This window comes from Leptonotus elevatus, chromosome 12 (assembly GCF_054856555.1).
Source record: "Leptonotus elevatus isolate MCC_2025b chromosome 12, RoL_Lele_1.0, whole genome shotgun sequence".
NCBI lineage: Eukaryota > Metazoa > Chordata > Actinopteri > Syngnathiformes > Syngnathidae > Leptonotus > Leptonotus elevatus.
Window position 1 is genome coordinate 19827726 of NC_141250.1, and position 26319 is coordinate 19854044.

At 40.6% G+C, this 26319-nt stretch overlaps 2 protein-coding genes and 1 long non-coding RNA gene across 4 annotated transcripts; 2 read left to right on the forward strand and 1 right to left on the reverse strand.

Annotated features, from left to right (window-relative positions):
- The first annotated feature begins 150 nt into the window (after positions 1-150).
- On the forward strand, positions 151-11345 carry LOC147164947 (uncharacterized). Its single transcript, XR_015096662.1, has 4 exons — positions 151-185; positions 1273-1420; positions 1709-1777; positions 11164-11345. It is a non-coding gene; the product is annotated as an uncharacterized LOC147164947 (long non-coding RNA).
- cryl1 (crystallin, lambda 1) lies at positions 758-13606 on the reverse strand. The gene is made up of 9 exons (XM_086090936.1): positions 13309-13606; positions 13045-13152; positions 11686-11812; positions 11181-11342; positions 10477-10572; positions 10252-10350; positions 3322-3430; positions 1247-1353; positions 758-975 (listed from the first exon to the last, which is right to left on the reverse strand). The coding sequence occupies exons 1-9, from the start codon at positions 13332-13334 to the stop codon at positions 871-873; spliced, it is 939 nt and encodes a 312-aa protein (XP_085947062.1). The 5' UTR covers positions 13335-13606; the 3' UTR covers positions 758-870.
- Positions 13607-14183: 577 nt separating this feature from the next.
- Positions 14184-26129, forward strand: ift88 (intraflagellar transport 88 homolog). Of its 2 annotated transcripts, XM_086091938.1 has the most exons (24): positions 14184-14528; positions 14645-14707; positions 14877-14936; positions 15253-15306; positions 15400-15463; positions 15556-15625; positions 15711-15801; positions 15893-15997; positions 16158-16260; positions 17033-17379; positions 17632-17702; positions 17775-17861; positions 18132-18231; positions 18568-18654; positions 19448-19634; positions 19732-19840; positions 20387-20537; positions 20615-20730; positions 20804-20856; positions 21762-21827; positions 21908-22014; positions 23673-23736; positions 24791-24901; positions 25479-26129. In XM_086091938.1, the coding sequence occupies exons 1-24, from the start codon at positions 14448-14450 to the stop codon at positions 25598-25600; spliced, it is 2469 nt and encodes an 822-aa protein (XP_085948064.1). In that variant the 5' UTR covers positions 14184-14447; the 3' UTR covers positions 25601-26129. The 2 variants fall into 2 exon arrangements, with proteins under 2 accessions (XP_085948064.1, XP_085948065.1); XM_086091939.1 differs by lacking the exon at positions 14184-14528 and having other exon boundaries at positions 14674-14707; positions 15546-15625.
- Positions 26130-26319: the final 190 nt, after the last annotated feature.

Here is a 26319-nt window from a genome sequence, read left to right on the forward strand (position 1 = left end):
ATTTTGTGAAAATGCGCAAAACGGACATGCGACTTATGCCCGTTTCTATCCGCTCTTTTGCGAAGATACGCCGCGAGATGACGTTGTGGTGACGGAACTTTGGGACAATGGGGAGTTCCAGGTGGGAATGTTGCTTTTGACGGACTGAACGGAAGTAGTTTGTCTTGTTGGCTTCCCTCCCGCATGTAAGTGAAGTGTGTCGTTACATTGAGAGCTATAGGTATTAAAGCCATCTAAAATTGCATTAATGTTTTTTCGCTAATTAATTATAAAAATAATCGTGTTTCTTCCGTCTCCCCAAACATATCTTACTTTATCATCCGCCATTTATTGTGACTACAAACGTGCGTGTGACGTATATCCGGTCTTGTCGTCGCTTATTCGCGAAACCTGTTCCCATCGCCAAAATGCACATTTTCCTTTATTCGATATGCTTCAAAAACCACCTCCTCCATGTGTAAAAAAAATTTTGGGCGAATTTTGGGCCTTTTACGAATTTTTGGCGTTTCCATTCAGCTTCTTTTTCGCAATTCTTGAAAATTCGAATACAAATAGGAGGATGGAAAACCAACCAATGACGCACTGTGATGGACACGCCCCCTCGTATTAAATTAACCAATCAATTACAGATATCCGGTTAATTAAGCACAATGTGTAATAATCCTACCTTAAAACAAGAGCATTAAAATCATTCCGATTCCACGCTGGTTGCCATGGAAACCCTCGATTGCCTGCTTTAGTGAACTGTACCACACAATGAAATGATCAGACGATGTTTATTTCAAGACGAGCCACTATTCCTGACTGGCTTTCAATCAGTCCAAGGAGTGAGACGGATTTGAGTGACACGTTGAGGTAGTCCCGATGTCTTCAGTTGTCTTTTTTGAGCTGGGCCAGGCCCAGTAGGAGCCGGTCTCGCCGCTCCTGCCGGGCCGAAAGGTGCCGCTCGTCGTTGGGGATTAGCGCACACATCTCCTAAAACACAAATAATTCAAATTGGATCTTTATTACTGTAAGTGTTAGGGGAACAAAAAAAGTTTTGTTTTATTCACCAGATTTTTAAAAGCTAATTGGCTGATTAATCAATTATCGTAATTTTATACGGCCAAATATCGTAATCGGCACCAGCCTCAAAACGTCCATATTGGTCAGGCCTTTAATGAATTCTTTGAATGTTTATGAATATTGGTAGCTGATACAATTTTTGTATAAAAGTTGTTCCATGTTTTTTTGTGTGGATACGTACGCTAACAACGCTCTTGGCATCTTCAGCAAAGAAGTCCGGCACGGGCCCAAATGACCTCAGAACTCTTTGGATGCCTTCGCCGTAACGCTTCATGTAGTCTCCGAGACCTGCGGAAGGATCAGAGAAGGACTACAAATATGGCCGAACAACACTTGAATGCACCCCGATGACAAGGTTAGCACGTATACGTGTCATTAAATGACGTACGTGTTCATGTCCATGACTGCTTATTTATGTGATCGTTACGAAAACATGCACGTTAAGGGGGGTCGACGACTCTTAAGTTGTCTTTGATGTTAAGTTTAAAACTCTAAAAAGTGTACGTTTGGTTTGTCAAAGACTCAAGATTGTTTTTGGTGTTCATGAAAAAACTCGCGCTAAATTGTTTTATTGAAGATTAAATTGTCTAGGGATGGGTGAATACCAGGTATCGTATCGGGCTAATGCTGGTTTTGTTTTTAGGTATCGGGTACTTGCGGAGGCTGCCGATACAAGCCGCCGATACTTAAGGCAAAGAAATTCTGACATCAAGTAAGTAAGCATTAGTTGGCGCTAACATGATTATCTCAATCTGATTATAAACCGTCTATATTATAAAGTACACAGTGATCAAAATAATAAAATAAATACATGAAATATTTGTACAAATTAAAACACTTTAGAGTTAAACACTAAATTGTTAATTTTCTTCAGTCACCGACTGACGCAAATGACGACGCAAATGAGAAAATGTATTTCTGCTTCACACTCCTCCTTCCCGTCCCGGCCATTATTGATCGCTCTTTAATCATTTCCTCGTGACAAAGGCAGCGGACATTTTGCTTGACGAATGATTAATGCCACGCTCCAACAAACGTGTTAACCATTAATGCACCAGGAAACGTCGTCGCTTGACATTCATGGACTTGATGCGTGGTTTTCCAGTTGGAATGAAAAGAAACGTCTGGCTGGAGAGCAGACAATGACGTGACGTCGCAAAGATTTGCTTGTTGACGTAACCGATGCGACCCTCGCAGCCATAAAACGAGTCCAACGGAAACATTTTGAAAGATGCAAATATTTGTCAAAACTTCCCAAAACGAAATATCAAATATAGGACGAGCTCCTCGTATATTCAGCAATAAATAACAACAACAAATAATATCAAAATGAATATTGTGACCTTTTTTTTGTGGTCTCCACACTATAATTAATATGAGAGACGGTTTAGTAGGTGCTGCTGTTTTGGTTAGCAGCAGTGTTCGGAAGGCAATAGTGTATACAAACTCTTGAGTTATCATAGTCACTTCACTTTTTATTTTCATAGGTGGTATAAGAGAGGCGTCTATTTGAAGGAGGCACCTGTGAGATTTTCTTGGTGGGTGCTGCTGTTTTGGTTAGCAACAGAGTTAATGCAATGTGATTCCATCAGAACTCCACATTGTTCGCTTGGCCATCTGACTGGAGCTATTTGAGGCGTTTTACAAGGTTTGAGAACTCTGTTTGGGACGCCATGTGAGTTTTGGATGACTGGTGTGAGGGGGGGGCATCAAAAGACGCCTTTGTCGGGCCCCCAAAGTGTTCCCGCTCACCGGCCCAGCGACTGTGCGGCTTTCGCACCCGCACCTGACATTCTCCATCTACTTGACATTTCACTCTCGGCAACGCCGCGGCGCATAGCATGTTATGTATGCAGCAGCAGGACGTCAGCTATATGTTAGCTCTGCCTTTATTATGATTATGATTATGATTTAACGCTCAGCGGAAAGGTCGTTTGGTCCAGCTGCGCCGTCACATGACAGCCGGTTCGCAACAGATACGCAAACCGAGATGATGATGTTGTCAGGTTTTCCGAAGTCAATTTTCATTTTTGTTGTTGTTGTCATGAGCAGACCCAAGAAAAAAAAAAGACATTGGATGTCAGCCATTTTGGTTTTGGAGCAGCCATTTTAGACTCTTTTCAGTCACTTCCAGGGGTCTGCCCGGGACTTTAAGTCCGATTGCCACTAAATTTGATGCACGTATTGAGTTTCTGTTGTAAAACACGAATCTCTTGATACGTCAAGCCAACACAAAGAGTTGCTTGGCTGCGTTACCTTCAGGCGCGTTGAGGTGCATGGTTTCCATGGGACCAATGAAGGCGTAGCGCATTCCCAGTCCCTCTGACATCACCAGGTCGATGTCCTGGACGGAGATGATGCCATCCTGAGGAAAGAGATTGGAAGGTGATTCATGTACACAAATCTTTTATTGTATATGAGGTGATTTTTAAAAGAATGAGGAAGTACAGGCTATAAAGCTACATATATGATATATTTATGTAAAAAAAAATATATATATATTCTGTTCATATTTTCGAGTGTCTGTTCATTAGATTGACATTTTTCAATCTTGCTTTGGATTTTGTACAATTCGGCTTTAGTCAAACTTTGATTAATTATGAAAACTGATGTTGCAACCTATTTTCACGCTCTAAAAACAGTTGGGTTAAAAAAAAAATTGGGTCTACAAGGGACCAACCCAACTTTTTTGGGTTATTCATTTGACCCAACTTTTTGGATTAAATAAATAACCAAAAATGTTGGGTCAAGTGAATAACCCACAAAACAATCCCCAAAATTGGATTATTTTGCACCCCACCCTGAATTTTTTTTTTTTTTTGTGTGTTCTCTATTTAACCAAAATATTTGAATTTAATGAATAAATGATAATACAAAAATGCCCCGCCCTAAGCCCCCCCCCCCCAAGTTGGGTTGTTTTGTGAATTATTCATTTGATCCAACCTATTTGGTTATTATTATATATTTCATCCCCCCCCCCCAAAAAAAATGGGTTAAATAAATAACCTAAAATGTTGGATTAAATAAAAATAACTAATTAGTTGTACAAAACAATTACATTTTGGGGGGTTGTTTTTTTAAATTATTAATTTGACCCAACATTTTGGGTTATTTATTTAAAATCATAAAGGTTGGGTTAAATAAGTAACCCCAAAAGTTATTTATTTTAAATATTCAAAACAAATAATTAAACAACCCACAATGTGTTGTACAAAACAAATTTCTCATTTTTTGTGTTGTTAAGTGAATTACGCCTTCGACTTAATTTGATTGGATTAAATGAATAACAAAACAAGATGGGTCGGTCCTTTTTGACCCAATTTGGGTTGTTTTTGACCTACCTGTTTTTCGAGTGTGCACCCTATTTGGAGAGGGGTGAGGTTTGAGAACAGAGGGATGAAATGGAATCAAATTTGTCATTTCCCGTGTCCCGAGTACAGAGCAGTGAAATTCGCTTAAGAGTTTGTACAATAGACATAAAAAAAAAGAAGGGAAGCCGGATGGGTCACCAAACAGCGCCCCAATTTCATTTTAGATGAAAAAGAAAAAGAAAGGGGAAGGGAAAAGCGGCCCCAAACTATAATGAAGCAAGAGTCAAACGGGTGTTGAAGTTCTGGTTGAGGATTTAAGGACGAGAAAGATGAAGGCATGAAAGTCGTGATGTGGGGACGAAGCCGAGGCCAGCGCGAGTATCAGTTCAGGTGAGCTTGTCGCACTGTAGGAAATCAAAGCCGAGAGCAAACCGGGTCGGTGGGGGGGACGCGAGGGTCAGCGGGGGGGTATTCACAGGCCGCTCTTTGTTCAAGTTCGCCGCTCAACAACGAGCCTGTTATCTTAGCTAAGTGGCCGGGTGGGCGGAACCTTTTCCTCCACAATGATCACCGTACGCTTTCTCAGCCGCTCTGCTTTCCAACGCTGGCCTTGACTCAAGGACCCCTTCTCTCTCTCTCTCTCTCTCTCTCGCTCGCGCTCTCGCTCTCTCTCGTGTAATTGGATGGGTCAGGGGGGGGTGGTTCTGTGTTACATAACAAGCACCAAAGGGTCACTCTCACGCAAACGCCAAACCTCCCCGCCAGCAGCCACATTTGATCTTTTAGTTTTGGATTACTGCGACTTAAATGACGGCCGCAACACGAGAAGGAAATATTTGCACTCGCCATCAATGTGACCAACTGGCATGAAATCTGTCATGTAGATTCATGTCGAATAAAGTACCTCTTTGGCTCAATTTTCAGATAGTCGACCATTTTGATCGGAGGGTGCCATTTATCTGCGATTTATTAACGTGGTTCTCGAAATGTGGATTTTATTTTTACATACTTCACATGGATACAAGGTCAGATTATTATTTTTTGTCCTTTTGGCCAATTGTTCAGGTACGCCCAAGCCCCCCCCCCACCCCCCCTCACCCCCCCACCCCCCCGCCCACCAAGGGTGGCGGCCATCTTGGCCAATTGATTAGGTACGCCCGCGATGCTTGCCCCCTCACCCACCCGGTGGCCATCTTGGCCAATTGATGAGGTACGCCTGCGATACCTAATTTCCACAGATTGAGTGATTGTGGTGTGACTGAAGTTTTTTTTTGTTTCTTTCTGGAAAAGTTCACTAACTGGATGGTTGACAATTTTGAAGCGTTTCAGTGTTTGAAGCGTAAGCGATGGGCAACACGCCGTTTTGTCCTGCAATGCTGACAACCCAATCAGGCGGGACAACATTCAAGTAGTGACTAAACAAGTGTCGTACATTTTCAAGGGTGACTGCAGGCTAACAATCCAGCGGAACGTGTTGATCCACCCCAACCAGGAGAACCAAAGATGCTCGGGATTATTCAACAGTCAGGCGAGTTCGCGGGTTTTTTTTTTCAACAAGGTTGCTGAAATGAATGCTGGATTGATTCAGATTCAGACTTTATTGATCCCTAAAAGGGCAATTCCCGCAGTCACAACACATCCAAGGAACATCATCGAGCAATGACAGAGCGGGAAGCCTGGCAGGTCGCCTTTCAGCGTCCTGAGTTTCTTAGATGAGAAAGGTTAACATGAACCTCTGCTCCTTGATTATTGCCGCAGATAATTCAGCATTTTGACGAATATCGGCTTTGGCCTTTTAAAAAAATTTAGCTACTTTGAACAAGATTTCATTTTAAAACTATGGTAAATTCAGGGAACAATTTTTTTCTGAATCAGAATCCCAATCAGATGTATTGGCCAAGTATGTAAACATTTGTTTTCACAGTCACAACCCGTCCACAGAACAGGAAGCCTGTTGGTTCGCTAATTAGCGCCCCAAGTTGAACTTTTCAGTTAGCATTATAAGAGACGCTGCCAACCCTGTGAACTCTGTGTACCTTTTGTTTTTGTGTAAAATAATAATAATAATTTAAAAAGATAAATGAAAATGTAACATTTCCATTATTTTGAAATTTTGGAAAACTTAATTTAGTGTAGAAAATTTTAGGAAACTATTTAGCTGCTTGTTTAATTTTTCATTTAACCTTTTAAAGGGGAAGTCAACCACCCCAAAAAATATTGACAATAATATGTTATATGTGACCTCACTAGTCTAAACATGACATTCTGATGATTAATATTACATTTTTGGAATAAGAGTTGTGAAGCAAAATCCAGCCTTTTAAAAAAAAAATCCATCTCCATCTCGACTTGCTGTCGACTGAAGATGACATCACAGTTGCTCAGGGCTCAGGTAACAACCAATCATAGCTCAATTTCAGAAATTATATAAATATTAATGAATTTGAGAAAATATATAAATATCTGTCTATCTTTAATTTCCACATGTACAGCATTTCTCATTTTCCAACAACAAAAAATCTCTCATTCAAAAATCAGCTTTCGGTTAAAACGGGAGTGGATGCTGTAGTGCATTGTGGGCAACGTGGTCCGCTTTTAACAGCACGGTGGCGTTTTTAACAGCTGCCACTTAATGGAAGCCTCAGGGTTAAGTGGCAAAAACGAGAGCCTCGCAGAGAGCCGGAATTTCCACAGGCCGGTGCGAAGACGCTCGTCACATGCCATCCTACACAGGAATTCGGCGATAGCGCGCCGAGGTAGACGCCATCCCCGCGCCGGCGCTATCAAAAAAGAAACGTGCGCAGTGTGTGATGTTTGGCAATCGCATCAACTGAGATTAACCTGTGCAAAATTCCAGCCCGGGAACACGACAACGTCAGAGCCAGTTTAAGGTCAGTTGAGAGGTTACAAGCGCCATTCCTCGAGTGGGACATTCAGTTCTTGGAAGTCGAGCGCTAGCCACATGCTAGGCTATGCTAGCGGCGGGCGCATCCCTCCAAAATATTAATAATATCGATAGTGGATGCTTCTTTGAACTCAGTGCCAGAGCACATACGTGACAAGTTTCAACATCCACTGGCCAATCAAACGCCAGCCACGTTCTGTCGGCCAATCGGATGACAGTGATGTCACCGCCCTCCTTGACCTCAAAAAATGGCCATAAATGTCATGAAAAAAATTGTGTACAACACTAATCCCTAGAATTTGTTCTTTTCATGCGTCGTAAGATCTTAGAGCAGCGCAAAGGCCACTTGACTCGCCAGTCAAGCGGAAAAAAAACAACTCTTGACACAAAGAATCCACTTAAGGAAAACAACAAGGAGACCGGTCTGTCTGTGTCAATATTAGTATAAGAGCTTAGTTTAATTTGGTCCGTGATCAAGCTTGTAGCTCAATTTACTTTTAAATCAAATCATCCTGCATTAAAATTAGGGCTAAACAATTCATCAAATTCAAATCGACATCGCAATGTAGTAGAATGCAATTTTCAAATCGCAAAGGTTGCAATTTTGGGGGGTAAAAAAAATTATCCGAATTTTGGTTGGTCACTATGCTTTATATGGTTTTCATATATATGGGTCATTGGTGTATACATTTGTCTGTTGATGCACATTTGATGAATTATCATGTGGTGCAACCAAAAAGAAATAACCAATTTGAAACTTTTATTTTGAAATACATTTAAAGGCGGGAGTTTGTATCAATTACAACAGTGGTTCTCAAATGGGGGTACGTGAAGGCACTCAAGGGGGTGCATGAGATTTTAAAATATATTTTAAAAGTATATGTAAATATTTCTAAGTTCATAACATTTATTTTATATTCAGGTGGCAATTGAATTTCCCCCATACCAGAATGGTTTGACCCAACTTGTCATATGCCACCTAGAATCACCTGTCAATCACTTGAAAACTTTATTTAAAATTCTGTTTCTTTTTGAGAACAGAGCTTTACTATGATCCCAAAAGATGACCGTTTATATTGATGATAATCACAAATCTCTATTTTTAGTTAGTTAGTTAGTTAGTTAATTTTGTCCAACAAATACATATTTTCATTATCATTTTACTTGTATGGCTAGCTAGCTTGTTTTGTTTAGATGGCTAACTGTTAGCCTCATAACTTGTTGAACATATTATTATCATCTGGTGCGGCCATGCGCAATGCACAAGTAAAGGTCATCCGTGACAAACATTCACCTCGTGAGGACGTGATCTTTGATTCCCACTTCCTCCATGAAAACATTGACAACCCATTTCAAGCGCCTCTAATGCCCGTTGTTTATCCTCGTCGTCATTGTCTCGCTTCTTTACCCGGCGATGTCAAAATCACAAAATGTGATTGAAAGAAATGTGTTGTCTTTTCCTTTGAGCGGCGATAATGTATGGAAGCCAGAAAGCAGGTCGACTTGTTGTTGCATGCATTCATTGAGATTAAAACAAAAGATGTGGAACAGATATCTCTTCACGCATGTCTTGTGTAGACAATCCTTTGTGATGTCTCACGAGGAATCAGTTTACGATGCATCGGATGCTGGCGAGTTTTGTAGGTCACTCGAACCTCATCCTACAAAGTCCAGTCCAGTCATTTAAATGAATTGCCACCATTTTACTCTCAGGGGCTCATATGGGCTTTCCCCTCCTCTTTCTCACAAACCACCAGACGAGAGGGAACGGCGTTGCGCAATACTGGCCTAACAAGTGCAAAGAAAACAAACCTGGACAACACGTTAGGTTAATAAAAAAAATGGACACCTTTAAAACTGTGTTTAAAACATACAATAGCCTTTTGAGTAGTTAACTATGGAGGACCAAAACTGCCAAAATTCAAAATAAATAAAGGAGTAAATAAATAAATAAATGAATGGCTTTATTTATTTACTCATTTATTTATTTTAAAAATACTTAATTTTATAAAATAAAATAAAAGGCTTATTTATTTAGTCTTTTATTTTATTTGGTAAATAAAATAAAAGGCTTATTTATTTAGTCTTTTATTTTATTTGATAAAATTAAGTATTTTTAAAATAAATAAATGAGTAAATAAATAAAGCCATTCATTTACTTATTTACTCCTTTATTTATTTTGAATTTTGGCAGTTTTGGTCCTCCATACTTAACATGCTTTAGTGGAATGTGTTTAAACTGCGACCAATTGAAGGCTGCTGTCATCAGCTGCTAAAGCTCACTTAGCCTCGCTGACAACATGCTTCCTCCGTGCCGTCTCCATTACAAAAAGCATCAGTGCAACTGATTCATTCATTGCAAGTTAAGCCTTGGCGGACCTTGATTGACAAAATTTCACACACATCCGCAAGCAAATGCATGATGAGGACCACATTTCTATCTCACATTCATTACACAGACAGGTGACTCGCTGGCACCCCCTTGAGGAATAAACTGTAATTACAGGATCCACTTATATATCCATTCATCCATCCATGGAGCGCGACTCAATCCCACCATTCAGCCATCTTAATGACCCATCCATCACTCCTTCCATTTATTGATCCATCTATTAATACATATATCAATTTATTGATCCATCTTTATGATCCATTTATTGATCCAACTATTAATCCTTCATTTGTGTATGAATCTATACATTCATCCATCCATCAGTTTATCCATTACTACCCATCCATCTATTGATCCATCTATCAATGCATTATCTTATTATTATTCTCCCATGTGTCAAACGGCTGCAGCGTATAGCACCAACTACTGGCAAGGAGGACTTATTTGATGTCCAATTTTTGGGGTGGCTGGTATTGGCATCCTTCACAAGTACCGATACCCTGAAATAATAATTTTAGCCCGATACTTGATATCGGTTTATCTTTCTGAATATTCATTCATCTAACAATTTGACTGACCTGCACCAGCCTCCAAGACTCTGCAATGATGGCGGCCTGCACTCTGTTGAGGGTGAAGCCGTCAATCTCTTTCCTCAGGCGGACGGGCACCTGACCCACCTGATTGCAAAACAACAACAACAACAACAACAACAACAACATAGGGCAGTGTGACATGCTGTTACAATAAAAAATGCTGGCGTAAAAAAAAAAAATCCACTTTTATTTAAAAAAAAATGTTTTTACCTCGGTCATCAGAGAGTAGGTTCTGTCCATAATGGCCGCCACCGTGTCTGGGTGAGGTACCAGTTCCACAAGTTTGACGTAGTAAGGTGGGTTGACCTTGTCAGGTTGGATAATGAGGTGAAAAGTAAAAATATTAATACACAACGGTTCTCAAACTGGGCTCCGAGGGCTGTAGTTTGGAATCAATTAAAGTGTGCGTTAGTGCGTACCAATGAAATTAACACAATGAACAAAATACTTCCATATTGTATAATGACTCCGCAACTCACTTTAACATAGTTCCTTGGCACCAAAAGACCACAAGAGGGGGACAAAGTCATACTTTTATTGCTTTGGTCTGAACACAATTTCCTAGGTGACTTTTTCAATTAAAAAAAACAACTGAGGATAAGCCCCGCCCCCCATAGAATTAGAGAATATGTGAGTTTGCGAATACCGAACTGCAAATATCCTGGTGTTCACTGTAATAAAAACTGTGGCAATTTGGGGATAGTCAAAAATAGATGCTGATCAATTCAAGTTGAAGTTCAGGTTAAATTAGGAAAATATGAATTACATTATTTTCATGAATGTAGAATTCTGGGGGAAAATAGGAAGTTTAGAAAAATGAATATTTGGCAGTTGGACTTTGCAACTTGGGTGCCTAACATATGTAAATTCTTATCGTGTTGGTCTGTATTACAAAAGGGGGTACGATTACGAACCGGATGGGAGACGAGGCAGCGGCTCCGGTTTTGAACCAATGAGAAGACGGCGCTGGGCACCAAACAGGAAGTGGAGCTGCTCAGGATCACGTCTTCGCCCACCAGACGCTCCACGTCCCGGAAGACGTTCTGCTTCGCCTCCAGATTCTCAAACACACACTCCTGGTAAAATACACATCCTTTATTATTAATATATTTTGATTCAATACAAAGATAATCAGTCTGCTTTCATGGAAGACTACAGAACTGTAAATCAGAAATACTGTTGAGAAGCTGAAACTCTGAGAATTCGGGCCATATGAAATTAAAGAAGGTCTCTAAACAATGAATAAATTATCAAAATGATCAGCGATGAATTTGATAATAAGTTGTTGATTATTCGTTGCCCCATTTAGTCTGTCTCAGCGTCAAGCTCGCGATTGACAGGTGATCACACACATAGAAGGACACTCTATGAATACTTTATCAATAAACGGAAACGACTAACACGCCGCGTGGCAACTACCTGCACAAAAAAGGCCCCCTGCAGAGCCTGCTGCAAGTCGTCATGACTGCTGAGCAAGGCCAATTGCTGCGTGGCGCTCAGCTGCCCTCTCAGCATTCCCACTTCCTGTAGCTCCATCATCTGCTTCCTGCGCACACACGCACGCAAACACACTGTGTAAAGTTCAACCAACCATGTCACCAAAGAGCATAGCCGCGTTGTTGTTCATAGTAACCCCGCAGACTGATCACGTGAGGCCAGCCTGACAAAGGCTGTGTGTTTTTTGTTAATGTTCCACTCCTGTTTTTCTGCACCTTTTCTAAACTCACTCGTCCCACCAGCATAGACGGTGCTGTGATCAGAGGTGCAAAAATGTACTCATACTCTTTACTTAAGTGGAAGAAGTAGTTAGATGTAACAAGTACAAACACTTTGTAGCTGTGCTAATAAGAGTTTTCAATCTGTACTTTAGCTCCTTACATTTGGTAACAAATATATCTTCACTTACTCCTTACATTGTCAAAAAAAGGCTTGTTACTTTTTTTTTTTAACCAAGACATTACTAGAGAGATAGATGAAGTCAGTCGCAGCTGATTGATTAAAATCTTGAAGAAGTCATGACGCGTGGCTTTATTTCAGAGAATTGTTTCACATTGTCGTCTACAGATATGAATTGTGACAAATGTCATCCGAAAAACCACCAGCTTCTGGCGTCAATAAATTATCTGTGTAATCAGAATAAACAAATAAAGGTGTATTTTTCCAGTTGTTGACGGTTAAAATTCACTTTTATTTTTTTTACACAGGTGTCTATACCACTACTTAAGAACAGGCGTGCAGTACTTTTTCCACCAACTAGTAGTAGTACAGATACTTGTGTAAAAAAACAAACAAACCAAAAACGAGAATTTTTTTTTTTTTTTAAAGAGTATTAATTCAACTCCTGTACACAAGTAAAAGTGAAAACAGCGCAGACTTCCATTCATCATGTCATGTTATAATGTATTACGCTGTAAATACTGTTATAATGTTATGTTTTATAGTGCGTAGTATATACATTTTGTATGTATTTGCATTTGCTTTTATTTAGCTTTGTCGTACTCTGCTATCTACCAGGTCAGCATAGCGAATGAGAATGTTATCATAATTGTCTAACCTGGATAAATAAATAAAATACATGTACTTAAATACAAACGTTTATTTGTTTATTTTATAACTTTAAGTTATATTATATACACGATACCTGTTTTGTTAAAAACAGTTAACCTACAGTGGCGCTATCACACAGACAAAAATAAAAGTAATTTACTGTACATTGTCAGGTTGAAGTCTCGCGAGACGTATATTGCATAAATTGCCCAAATCGTGTGTTTTGATTACTTCATCGCAGTGATAGCGTTGGCTGCCTGTCCCGGTTGGTTGTCGTAGAGTTTCACACTGTAGCCTCCACTGGCGAACACCATCGCCCACGACCGACCGATCAGACCACTGTAACACACACAAACACAATCTGCACTCAATCTGTGTTCAAATAAGATAAATCTTCATGCTCAATTGGGGAAACTCAAGCTAATTTTAATGTGCAAGGTGTAAAAGTTCACATGGCAGCCATTACGCACTACAAAAAGATGAAGTCTCACTCACCTGCCAATAACGGTGATGATCTTCATGTTTGAAGAGCTCGTTTATTTGCAGTTTTTTCAAAAGTGTGCGGAACTTCTTATCAAAACTGTCACTCCGCCCACTCTGGCGTCACATCGCCTGCCGATACATGAAATGCTCTAAACACACCTATTTCTTATATAGACATTTTAACAATGCTATATTTTTTTAACCACTATCAATATTATTAATTAATGCTTTACGTTTGGGTGAAAACAGCAAAGAAACCATTGTTACTTATAAAAGTAAAGCACGAGCCTGTCACTCTCTTGACCAATAAGCGAAGTGCGCATCTCGACGGCATTATGGGTAGCGGCGTGGTGCATTGTGGGTAAACTAAGCTACCATACGCTCATCTGATTTGTAACATTTCAACCGCTGGAAAGTTGCTGTTATTTATTTAATGCATTTTAAACATGCATAGCATGGGGTGGTTGACTTGCAAGCTTAAAGGTGTACAGTTACGCAAAGACTGTCACCACTTTAATCTCCGCCATTCAATAGATGGCTAGTTGCAATGATTGACAGTGCAAATACCATTTTCCATACAAATTATATTATTTACATTCATGTGTAATTTTGATATCAGTTAAAGACTAAACAGTATTATAGCTTTAAAAGTTCAGAGTTCAGTGCGTCCCCTTGTATCCTAGCAACATCTTTAAAAAAAAAAAGGCTTGACCAATCAGCGTGACGCTCGATGATGATTGATGCCCAAGTGACCAATCGGGTCAAACTACATTGTCCCGCCCATGGTGCATCGAAGCCATGTCCTCTAGTCGAGTATTTTAGTCTTTCCCACACTGACTTCATAAATGTTGACATTCATGTGTTATTTTAGTATTAGGTAAAGACTGTAATAAGCGATTCTCAGCCTTAAAAAGTCAGGCGCGAGTTTAGCATTCACGCTTGTATCATAGCAACAGCTTGAAACGAGCCTTGACCAGTGAGCGTCAAACTAGACGGTGATTGACGCGTTTAGGACCAATCATGTCTCGTAACAGGAAATTAGTCCCGCCTATGCCGCGTGGAACTCTGGGATTGAAAACAAACTTGTCGATTATATATATTTCCCCCCCACACACATTTTCTTTTCAAACTGCTCTTTTTGGGAAGCCAAAATGGAAAACGTGCATCTGGCGGTAGAGGAGGACGATATTTATTCGGGATACAACGACTACAACCCAACGTTTGACACCGAGGTGAGAGCCATTACGTAGCCTGCTACGAGTTAGCTAGCTTGTAGGCTGGTTCACCAAACAATTTCAACATCAAAAATGTGAAGTCAGAATAATAACAATTTATTTGTCAATTAAAGGAGCTGGATAATGATGCAGGATTCCAAGAGGCGGTTAGAACCAGTCACGGAAGAAGACCCCCTGTGAGTATATTGCGCTAAATGGCATTGTGGGTGCCTTTTTAATGCTAAAGTCCTTCCTCACACACTTGGTAAACATAAGTGAAGCGTAACGTAACCATGCCACAATATATGTATACGTGTTTATGTTAATGTTACTTATGAAGTACTTTTCACGTCATCCACTGTCCAGATGACTGCTAAATTTCCTGGAACTGCCGCAGGGGGGCGCCCTTTAGCTTCATCCTTTGGGGTAAGTCGACTTGATGAATGCTGCTTGAGTGCTTGATAATGATTTTAAATGGGACATATGATGGAAAATTGTTTTATAATTGCTTGCACATGGGCAGTATACAATGAGTGTCTGAAGTTTCTGCCCACTCGTAATTTTCAAATTACAGTTCACACCAATCATTGATATCTAAAAATGTGTCTGTTGACTTGAGAGCTTTCTCAGACACCACAACCTGGGAACTGTTTTAAATTGTGAAAATAATGCAGGAAATGTATCCTTTTTTCTTTCTTTTTTTTATCTGACAATATCGTATGACCTCTTTTTTGTTTTGTAGGCCCGGATGGCCATGACCTCCTCAATTGGTCGACCCATGACTGGAGCTGTAGTGGTAATTTCTTCTTCATTTTTAGACATGTTTTACAGTAAATGTTATTATGGACTTAATATTGCCATTAAAAAAACGTTGGTTTTTTTCTTTCAGGATGGAGCGTCTCGGCCCATGTCGGCAGTCAGAGCGGCGGGTTTTACCTCGTCGCGAGCGCGTGGTGAGTTTATCCAACATTTATTGTCTAATTTTGACCAACAACTCAGTACCTCTACTGTTGAAATTAGTAATTAATTCTATAGTCATGCTTAGGCTCAGCTTTTGACCCTCTTGGCCAGTCCAGAGGCCCTGCACCTGCACTGGAGGAAAAGAGAGAGGACTTGTGAGTTGAGAGTTTGATTACGCCAAATGCATGCATGATTTAAAATGACCTACTTGAGATTTGTTTGTTGCGGTTGTTGCCTTAGACCCGAGGAAAAGATCAAGCTACTGGAGAAGAAAGTGAATGATTTGATCACTGAGAGCTGCATGGCACAAAGCACGGGCAACTCAGAGCTGGTCAGACTCAAATTGTCATAAAAAAAACAACAACAACAACAACAACATTCATGCAGATAGGATCTTAGTTGTTATTGTGTGTGTTTTACAGGCTCTTGAGAAGGCCAAAGAGGCCGAGAGGAAGGAGAGAGTGTTAGTGAAACAGAGGGAGCAGTCTGGCAACGCAGAACAAATCAACGTAGATCTCACCTATGCTGTGAGTGTCCCGACTTGATGCTAATTGTTAATGCTACACATTTGCCACTACCGGCGCTTTAGATTCCCTTCGTTTAAGTGTCCAACAAGCGCACATTTTCAAATCAGGCAAGTTGGTGTAAGCAATGAGATGCTAATGTGTTGTTGTTGTTGTGGGTCAGGTTCTGCTCAACCTGGCTAACCAGTATGAAAACAATGAGATGTACCCAGAAGCTCTGAGCAGCTACCAACTCATCGTCAAGAACAAGATGTTCACCAATGCGGGTGGGCTTTGCATGCGTCACGCCTTTTATGAAAAAAATCTTTATATTCAAAGAGGTTTTTTTTTGGTCAGATGTATTTATACTATAATAAATGTGTTTTTGGTAAAATTTCCAGAAAAGGAAAATATGTATTTTTTTCCAGGCAAAAAGTCTTTAGCTAACATGAATTAAATCTGTTGTTATGATTATTATTATTTTTAATGTTTTTTTTAGAGCAAAGGAAAAAAAATAATATTGTGGAAAGATGTTGGGCGTTTTGAGAAAAAAAGTATTTATCTTACAAGAATAAACTCATTTTCTTTATCAATTACAGAAATTTTCAAATACCAAATATTTTTCAAGATACATTTTCTGTGAAAATAGGTGTATTTTATTTTTAAAATTATAAGCTTTCTAGAATTGTCTTTTTTTTTTTAAAGAAGTCGTAATGTTATAAAATAAAGGCAGATTTTTTTTTAAGAATAGTTGTTTTTATTCTCAGAAATAAGTAGCATATTTTGAAGGTAAACAAGTATTTTTTTTCCAGAATCTAGTGTAATAATGGAATGCTAATAATATAAAAAATAATGTGTATAAATCCCAAAAATAGTCTGATTTTGTTTTCTCAAGAATTGTCTTTTTTTTTTTTAAGAAAAAAAAGTTGTAATGTTGCAAGTCACATTTTTGAGAGACAAACTGCAAACACTTTAATTCACTTTGACTGCATTTCTCACAAGCCAGCATACTGATTCTTGTAAAAGCAATGTGAGTTTTCCCCACTGTTGTGCACGCAGGCCGTCTGAGGGTGAACATGGCCAACATCTGGGTGAAGCAGAAGAACTACCCCAAAGCCATCAAGTATTACCGCATGGCGCTGGACCACATCTCGGACGACTACAAGGAGATGAGGATCAAGATCATGCAGAACATCGGCACCGTCTTCGTGCTGCTGGGCCAGTACTCGGACGCCGTGGCGTCCTTCGAGCACATCATGAGCAAGAGCGCCAACGTCAGAACCGGCTACAACCTGATCCTCTGCTACTACGCCATCCGCGATGCAGATGGCATGAAGAACGCCTTCCACAAGCTCCTCGCGGTGCCTCTCCACGTGCAGCACGAAGACAAGTACATCGCCGCGAATGTGAGCGAAACGCTATGTGTGGCTTTCGCATGCGTCTCTCTCTCTCTCTCTCTCGCTCGCTCGCTCCCGTGTTTTGATAGCAAATTAGCTCATTGATAGTAAATGAAGACACTTCCTGTGACGCCACTTCCTTCCTATGTATGTTCTCATTTCACCGTTAAAAGCAGCCCTTTCTTTTGGAATTGCTGTTGCCAGTAAAAGCCCCCCAAAAAGCCAAACACGCACTGAGTTCATTTCTGTGATGTGGTTCAGGATGACGTCAGATCCAACATGTTGATAGAAGCCATCAAGAATGACAAGCTGCACCAAATGGAGAGAGACTTGTAAGTAAACACAGCAGCACATTTAATAGGAGTGTCGTTATTAATAAATCACACGTTGATTGCGTCCCACAGGAAAGCTCGTGCTGAGAAGTACGTCATGACGGCCGCCAAGCTCATCGCTCCGGCCATCGAGACGTCATTCGCTGCCGGATTTGACTGGTTTGTGTTTTGTTTTGACTCGTCTACCACAAATGACTTACAGCCAAGGAAGTTTTAGAGTCAAAGTAAAAAAAATAGGGGTTTTCCTCCCTAAAAAATATATTTAATTTTATGAAGAGTTTTATTGTAATCGATGAGAAATACTAATATTACGAGAATAAAGTTGTTGTTTTTAAGTCCTCACTAATTTCACTTTCAATTTTGTTTTTGTGCACGATAAATACGATTGAAGTTAGACTGGTAACATTTCAATCCTGTTTCAATGTTGAGGTGTGTGGATATGGTGAAGAGCTCCCAGTACGTGGAGCTGGCGAACGACTTGGAGATCAACAAAGCCATCACCTACCTCCGGCAGAAGGACTTCAACCAGGTGAGAAAGCGGCAAGCTGGGCACTTTGCTTCATGCGTTGCCACGTCTAAAGTATTCAACGTGATGTTTGTTTCCCAGCATTTTTTGCTTCTGTTTTCATCTTTACAGCAGCTTGCTGCTCATTCTCACTGACTCCATCCTTTCTGTCTTTTGTCCTCCGTTCCTCCCCCCTCGCTCATCTGCATGCATAAGGCCGAGGTATGTGTGCCTTCTGCTACTTTCATTGCGTTTGAGCGCTGTTGTTTTTTGCTTTGATGCATCACCGAGTACAGTTCGTGTCACAACTTAGCTGTGCTTTTTTTCCCCCACCCTGACATTTTTTGATGTGTTCAACAGGCAGTGGCCATACTGAAGACGTTTGAGAAAAAGGACAGCAAAGTCAAAAGTGCCGCGTCCACCAACCTGTCTGCTCTCTTCTTACTGGTACGTCTTGCATATTTTTAGTGGCGATCAAAAGAGACATTAAAGTTCACTTTGTTGAGGTGTTTTCAATATCAAGAGTTCACAAGAACTTGGATTCAACCAAGACTGCTAGGACTGAAATGCTTGAAAAAACAATTATACTACGAGAAAGTTGTGGTCCGAGTACCGTCATGTATTTTCAAGGAAAAAAGTGTTTTTTGAGAAAACTAAATCTGTGAAAAAAGTTTCTTCTATTTAGATTTTTGAGAAAAAATAAGTCTTTCTTTTTCAGACAAAGTGTTTTATAGTTTGAAAAAAAAAGTCTTTCAAGAGTTGCATTTTTTGGGGGAGCAGTAGATGTTTTCAAGGAAATAGTAAATAGATGATTTTTTTTCAACAAATAAAGTCATTAATCGTACAAGATTTTTTAATCGAGGAAAAAAGTAGTATATTTTATTTTGTGTATTCTTTAAGAATATTTTGGGGGAAATAAGTTGTAGTTTTTCAAGACAATCTAATAAAAACAAAGTAGTACATTTTACAGAATGGTCGTAATCTAAATAAGAAATGTGGGTATAAATCCGAGTATAAATAAATCATAATCTTACAAGAATAAAATCTTATTTTCCTTTGAGTTAAATCCAGAAAAAAAAAAGTAATTCTATGGTTATCAATGTTATATTTTATCAGAGGAAAAAAAGTGAAATGATCCAGGTAGGAAATATGTCACTCAGGCCACATCATAACAATCTTACACTCTTTTGGGTCTGAAAAGATGCAAAGGTGTACCTAATATTGTGGCCATGCGTTCCAGGAGAAAGACTACGAGCAAGCCGAGCGCTACGCCGACCTGGCCATGGTTGCCGACCGCTACAACCCGGGAGCTCTGGTCAACAAAGGCAACACGGAGTTTGTGAAGCAGGACTACGCCAAGGCGGCCGAGTTCTTCAAAGAGGCGCTGAGGAACGACTCCTCCTGCACCGAAGCCCTCAAGAACCTGGGTAACCTCTTAAAAACAAACGCCATCTCGTCCCTCTGCGGCCGAGGTCGTGCAGTGCGCCAAAACGTTATTGTCGTTTTTTGCCTCCCGTCCCAAAGGTCTCACGTACAAGAAACTGAACCGTCTGGAGGACGCGCTGGACTGCTTCCTGAAGCTCCACGCCATTCTCGGGGACAGCGCCGAGGTCATGTATCAGCTGGCCGACATGTATCCTCCTTCAACGTCATCACACCGAGGGATTAAAAAAAAAAAAAAAGTAATACTTTGTTGGCCAGCAAACTGGTGCTTTCCCATAGAAATACAATAGTTTGCCATTAAAACACTACCAAAGAAGTGCATGACTGACGCTGAAACCTAATTCTTTATCTTGGCAAGACGGGTTGGATCGTTGTCGGCATCCAACACTTTGGGAGCAGTTTTCTTTTTCTGCTCCTCGTGCAACCAAGCAAGGCCCACTAAGGCATGCTCGGGTGAGTTTGGTGTGAAAAACAAGCTCATCAGTGACAACACACAAATTCCCACACCACGGAAGGGTTAGACATTTTGGCATTAAAATAGGATATTTTACCCCCTAAAGTTAAATGATTAACCAAGAAAGTGGTAGCTTCTCATAGAAAATATTAAAACATGATAAAACTCACGAAAGGGTCATATCACGCTACCAGGCTAGTCTCGCAAAAAAAGGCTACATTAGAGGGTCTTTGGTCCGTGTATTTTTTTCTTTTTTTTTTTTTTTATCTTTAACTGCGCCAGCTACGAGCTCCTGGAGGACCCCCACCAGGCGGTGGAGTGGCTGATGCAGGTCATCAGCGCGGTCCCCAACGACCCCAAGGCTCTGGCCAAGCTGGGGGACCTGCACGACCTGGAGGGCGACAAGTCGCAGGCCTTGCATTACTACTGCGAGGTACCGATGCGCACGCACACGCCGCGTCCGTGTTTCCCGAATGAGTCGTCGTTCACGTGGCGTCGCTTCCTCGCCAGTCCTTCCGGCTGTTCCCGTGCAACATGGAGGTGATCGAGTGGCTGGCGGCCTACTACGTGCAGACGCAGCTCTACGAGAAGGCCATTCACTACTTTGACCGAGCCATCCTCGTGCAGTGAGTCAACGAGGCGCACCCGTGTTCATCTTTGTGCGGTTGAAAGTTGAAGCGGTGTTGTTGTGTTCCTCAGACCGAATGAAGTCCGGTGGCAGCTGATGGTGGCGAGCTGTTACAGGAGAAGTGGTAAGCGGGGACTTCTCATGTTCATCACGCGTGTCTTTGCCTCAACAATGATTTATTTCGTTCCTGGTCGCCAGCTGATAATGATGGCATTATTTTTTTTTTCCGTCCCAGAAACGTGACTGACATTTTACCATTAAAGGGTTAACTTGACTCATTGAGCCTATAACAGCAGTCAAAAGTGAATGAAAAAAAAATAAATATATATATATATATATATATATATATATATATATATATATTAAAAAAAAAAGCAATGATGATGACATTTCCGAATGAACAATACTGAGCTCTTGAGAAAAGAAGAAAAAAAAAAAAAAGTGAATTAATGAATTTGTCAAGTTTGCCGACCAAACCCCGGGAAACATTCAGCAGAAATGATGTCATCTTCGGTCGACAGCAAGTGGAAAAATGTGTTTTAAAAGGTATTAATTGTACATGAAAAAGAAAGAAGTTATCAAATTAATTCTGGACAAACTTTTGACTGCTGAAAATGGCTCAATGAGTCGAGTATCCCTTTAAAATTATTATATTTGTTCATAAAATAATGAAACTATTTTACACACACCAACATCTTGTGAAAAGTCGTCAAAAGTACAATAATTGTACACCCAAAAAGTCAATTGGCATTATATGATATAACGTATGCTCTGTCCAATAGCAGTAGTTGATTATAAAAAAACGTTTTCTGGCGCAAAATGCTACACTTTGACTCAAAAATGGTGTAAAGTCTCCCCAAAGTGGCAGTTTGTCTTGGAAATGCAACATTGTTGACATTGCCATGTCGTCAGCGTGTTGTCGTTTTGATGAATCATGTCTGACAATCTTCAGAGTGCATTCATACATACTCGTGTGTTAACCCGTCACTTTTGAGTCACAGCACATATTTTTTTTGTTATTGTTTCCAGGCAACTACCAGAAATCTCTGGACACATACAAAGAAATCCACCGGAAGTTCCCTGAAAACGTGGAATGTAATTCGCCATCCTGCTCGTTTCGCACCATACGGCCGGCCGGGCTGCTAAAAATGTGGAGGACATGTTTGTGTGTCCAGGTCTGCGCTTCCTGGTGAGGCTGAGTCAGGACATGGACCTGCAGGAGGTCCAAGACTACACCAGCAAGCTGAAGAAGGTGGAGAAGATGAAGGAGCTCAGAGAGCAGGTAAGCAAAATGGATCGCGTGTGCCGTTGTTCAAATAGACAAAATATTAGAAGCAGCTCCGGCTCTTAATGGCGTTTATTATCAAATCTGATCCCGCCCTTCCTGATTGAAAACACATGTCCTCCTTTTGTGTGTCTGGTGGCCAAGAAGGGGGGGGGGGGGGCAATGGTCAGTGCAGCTCCACAGTGGAGATCAGAAACATCTTCTTTTTCATAACATCAATAAATGCACAATTGTACCATTAAAACTCTTATTTTTCTTCATAAAAAAAAAAAAAAAAAAAAACACAAATATATTTTTCCTCAAAATCTCCCAAACGTTGCTCAGGTTAAATTGAAAGAATTTGTCAAAATTGTCTAACAAGAGGTCAGGGTCTGTCGAGAAAGGCTTCCAGGTCCAGATCTGGACCCGGGGTCTGTCTTTTGCGGATCTCCGTAATAGAATGACAGAACCACGTGGCGCAAGTCCCGCGCCACATGTGCGGGAGCCAGGAGCAAGTGACGGGTACGAGGGACTTTGTCAAATCGCAACCAGCTGCTCTTGACGACTGAGCTCACTCGATGGAACGACGGAGGAGCCAGAGAGCCGACTCGCCCGTCTCCAAATTCCCCCGCTGGTCCAAAGTCTGCAACCGCAACAATCCGACTGGTTGAGCAAAAAAAAATGTTGAGCGTTAAAAAACAAATCACGCGGCGTTCCAACGTCGTCAGTGCGGCTTGTCATTGCAGATGTGGAGCGTTCCAAAAGTGTCGTCATGGCGCTAATGACTTTCACGTTGGCTTGGACTTATTATGCGTTCCATTCTGCTTCGTGTCAGAGGCTTAGACTTCGTCAATTGTCAAAAAGACACATGCAACGTTCGCTTGAAGACTGACTTGTCATTAATGTTTACAAAATCACACTTAAGGAGCACAAATGTTCATAAATGCAACGTCGTCATCTTTCGTTATGTAACGCTTTCAAAACAGCCGCAGCTGTCACAAAAGCACTTACAGGAATCGAACTTGAACAACACAATCGTAGCAAACCAACAATGTTCATGTCAAAAGCATTTCAGACATAAATTAACATGTTTTTTAAGCTTTTTTTTTTTTTAAAGTCTTGTGCTGCTGTGTAACGACAAATAAAAATCCGATTTCTGTGTTTGTTAACTTCAGAGACAATTTACTCTTTCGTAAACGTACGACGTTTCGGTCAACATCAAAGACAATTTAGCCCTCTTCAATAAGGGACAAAAGCTTTTATGTCCAAATTTGGTCATGCTGGCATTTTTCACAAATCCGTGAGACAATTTAGTCTCGTTGAACATGACTGTTGGCAACATCGAAAACCTTTTTAACCTTTAGGGAATGTAACATGTTTTTGTTTTAAGCATCAAAGACAGTTTAGGCTTCAGTGAATGAAAATAATTTAGACTTCAAAAACATACGACTTGTGGTCACACGTCAGTGAATCTAACGCGACGTCAGCCAATTTTACATTTCAGTGAATGTGACACATTTTTGTTAACGTGCAAGACAACGTCGCCGTCAGTGAATGCAACATGTTTCCTACGTACATCGATACCTCATTTGTCTTCAAGGAATAAAACTTTATTAAGCAAAGACGCTTTTTCACATTCAGCAAATGTAACGCACATTTTCCTCTTCGTCCTACAGAGGGTGAAATCGGCGCGAGAAGGCAGTGCCCGAGGTCGGCGAGAGGGCAGCGCGGGAAGCGCTGGTGAGTCCCACCCTCTGCTTTTTTTTTATTTTTTTATTTTTTTATTTAAATAAACACACTCAAGATTCATCTGACAAAGTCAACATCGACGATAGATGCCAGGAAGCTACGACGGCTCTTCTCGGATGAATACGCTCCATCGCTCACTTTTCCCATGCGCCTGAACGCACCTTCACAACATTGTGAGCGCTGCCTTTTTGTTGACTTTTTGGACAGAAATCCAAACGTGAGAAACCTCGAATGTGCCTGAGAGTTTTCCCTCTTTTCTGTAAAGTCTGCAGCGCTTGCAGCTGGCATTCTGTGAGGAAAAAAAAATGCACTCTTCATTTTCCCTTTTTGCCTTTTAAAGTGATATGACCTTTTTGTTATCTCTACAAAGTTCACCTCCTCTTTAAATAACTTTTAATAGTACACAAACTAGAGTCTGGCTTGAGTAACATGTTGAGAAATAACATTTGTGTTAGTCCCCCCCCCCCCCCCCCCCCCTAATAGGAGTTCTCCTTCTGAGGCTTTGTGTGCCAGACATTTGGGACTTGAGGGAAGGCAGAATATCTCCTCTGTTGTTTTTTAAAAAGCTTTATGTTACCATGGTTACCTGGCAGCCTCATGCGGACTGACACACTCTGCAGCAAAAAGGCTTCATTTTACCACGAAAGTACGATTTATTGAAGAAGGGCTATAAAAAAAAAAAAATTATTTTGCCAACATTTTGCTTAGGGCTGTGCAATTAATCGAAATTCAATTACGATTTCAATTATTACACTCCACAATTACAAAACGGGCATAATCGTAAACAAAAATAAGATTATTAATACTGATTTTGAGTTGTTTAAATGTATATATTTGCACTTTTTTTTTTTTTTTTACATTTAAACATTTTCTTGTTTTGCACCAAAACAAACAAATGATCGTCCGAATGGTGATTTGAGGTCTTATCAAATGAATCGTGATGAATATTTTCTTCATAATCGAGCAGCCCTCCTTTTGCTATTACAACACAATTTGCTCACCAAAAGGCGACTTTATGCAGGACATTTTTGTGCGTGCGTTGCAGACAGCGGTCGCAGCAGCAGCAATGGCAACAAAGGCGAGCGCCTGGGAGCGCAGGTGATGTCACTTCCTGCTTCCGGCGACGCTTACGAGAGCAGCAGCCCCAAAGAACTCGGTGAGGAGCCACCGCATTCAAAATGTCTCGCTCTACACGACAGTGTAGTTAACTCATTCACTGCCATTGACGGCTATAGGCGTCAAAAATTCATTTGAACTATTTCTATTAGTTTAACGTTTTTTCCCACTTTTGTTAACAAGAGTATGAAAACCAATTTTTTTTTTATTGTACATTTAGAACAGATATAAAATTTGTGATTAATCGTGAGTTAACTAGATTTTAAAAAATCATTGCCTGATGCCCCTAATTTTTTATAATTTCTTTTTTTTAAAGAAAAGATTATTAAAAAAATTAATTTATACACTTTTTTTTAAAAGAAGAAAAGATGATTAAAAATGAGGGGCGTAGGCGATTAAATGTTTTCGTAATTAATCGCATGACTTCACTAGTTAACTCACGATTAATCACAAATTTTATATCTGTTCTAAATGTACAATTTTTTTTAGGTTTTCATACTCTTGTTAAGAAAAGTGGATTTTTTTTTTTTAACTAATAGAAATAGTTCAAATAATTTTTTGACGCCTATAGACGTCAACGGCAGTGAACGAGTTAATAAAAAGCTGTCTGTGCGTAGACGCCTCCTATGTGGACCCGCTGGGGCCCCTGACGGAGCGACCCAAGACGGGGGCCAAGGTGCGGCTGGACGACGACGACTTCGCTGATGAAGATCTCGGAGACGAGCTGCTGCCCGAGTAGCTTGCTCGCAAACGTCAGCAATCGGGTTTGCACGCAAAAGCCACCAACACCCATTTCAGCGGTCAGCACCAAATTGACTGGGTCTCAACAGGAAGGGGCCCGTTTTGGTGTGAAACGGCCATTTTGAGGATGAATTGTATAAAAGGGGCCTGAGAAAGTTCGAGAGAGAGAAATCAACCCCCTGGACAAGTTTCACAGATGGACATGAAATGGGGTGTAACGTGTCCATCATATCCAGATGCACCCAAAAAGGTCTCACGGTGGCCGAGCCCGAAATCGAACAGGAAGTGTTTCATTTTGGCCAAATTCCATCCCACGTGCCGGCTTAGAAAGTTTGAGAATAAACATCGGCCCAGGACACCAGCTTCATCGATTGGCACAAAATTGGGCAGACATGTTTATCATAACACGAAGCACAAAACCGTTTCAATGACTCGTGTCCAAACTTGAACAGGAAGTTTTAGTATGAACCATTTTGGCATGAATGGCAGCCATTTTGAGCAAATTCCAGGGATTGCACGCTGATGAACACACGGGGGGGGGGGGGGGGGGGGATTCGCCATCCCGTGTGGTTGCAAAGCATGATCATCATTTGGAGGATTTGCCGTGGAAAAGGGGGTGCCGTTTGTTTGCACCTTCGATTATTTTTGTATTTGGGACAATTATTGTTGTGTTTTTAAGTAAAACTGTTCACAAAAAAAGTTGCTTTATTGATACAC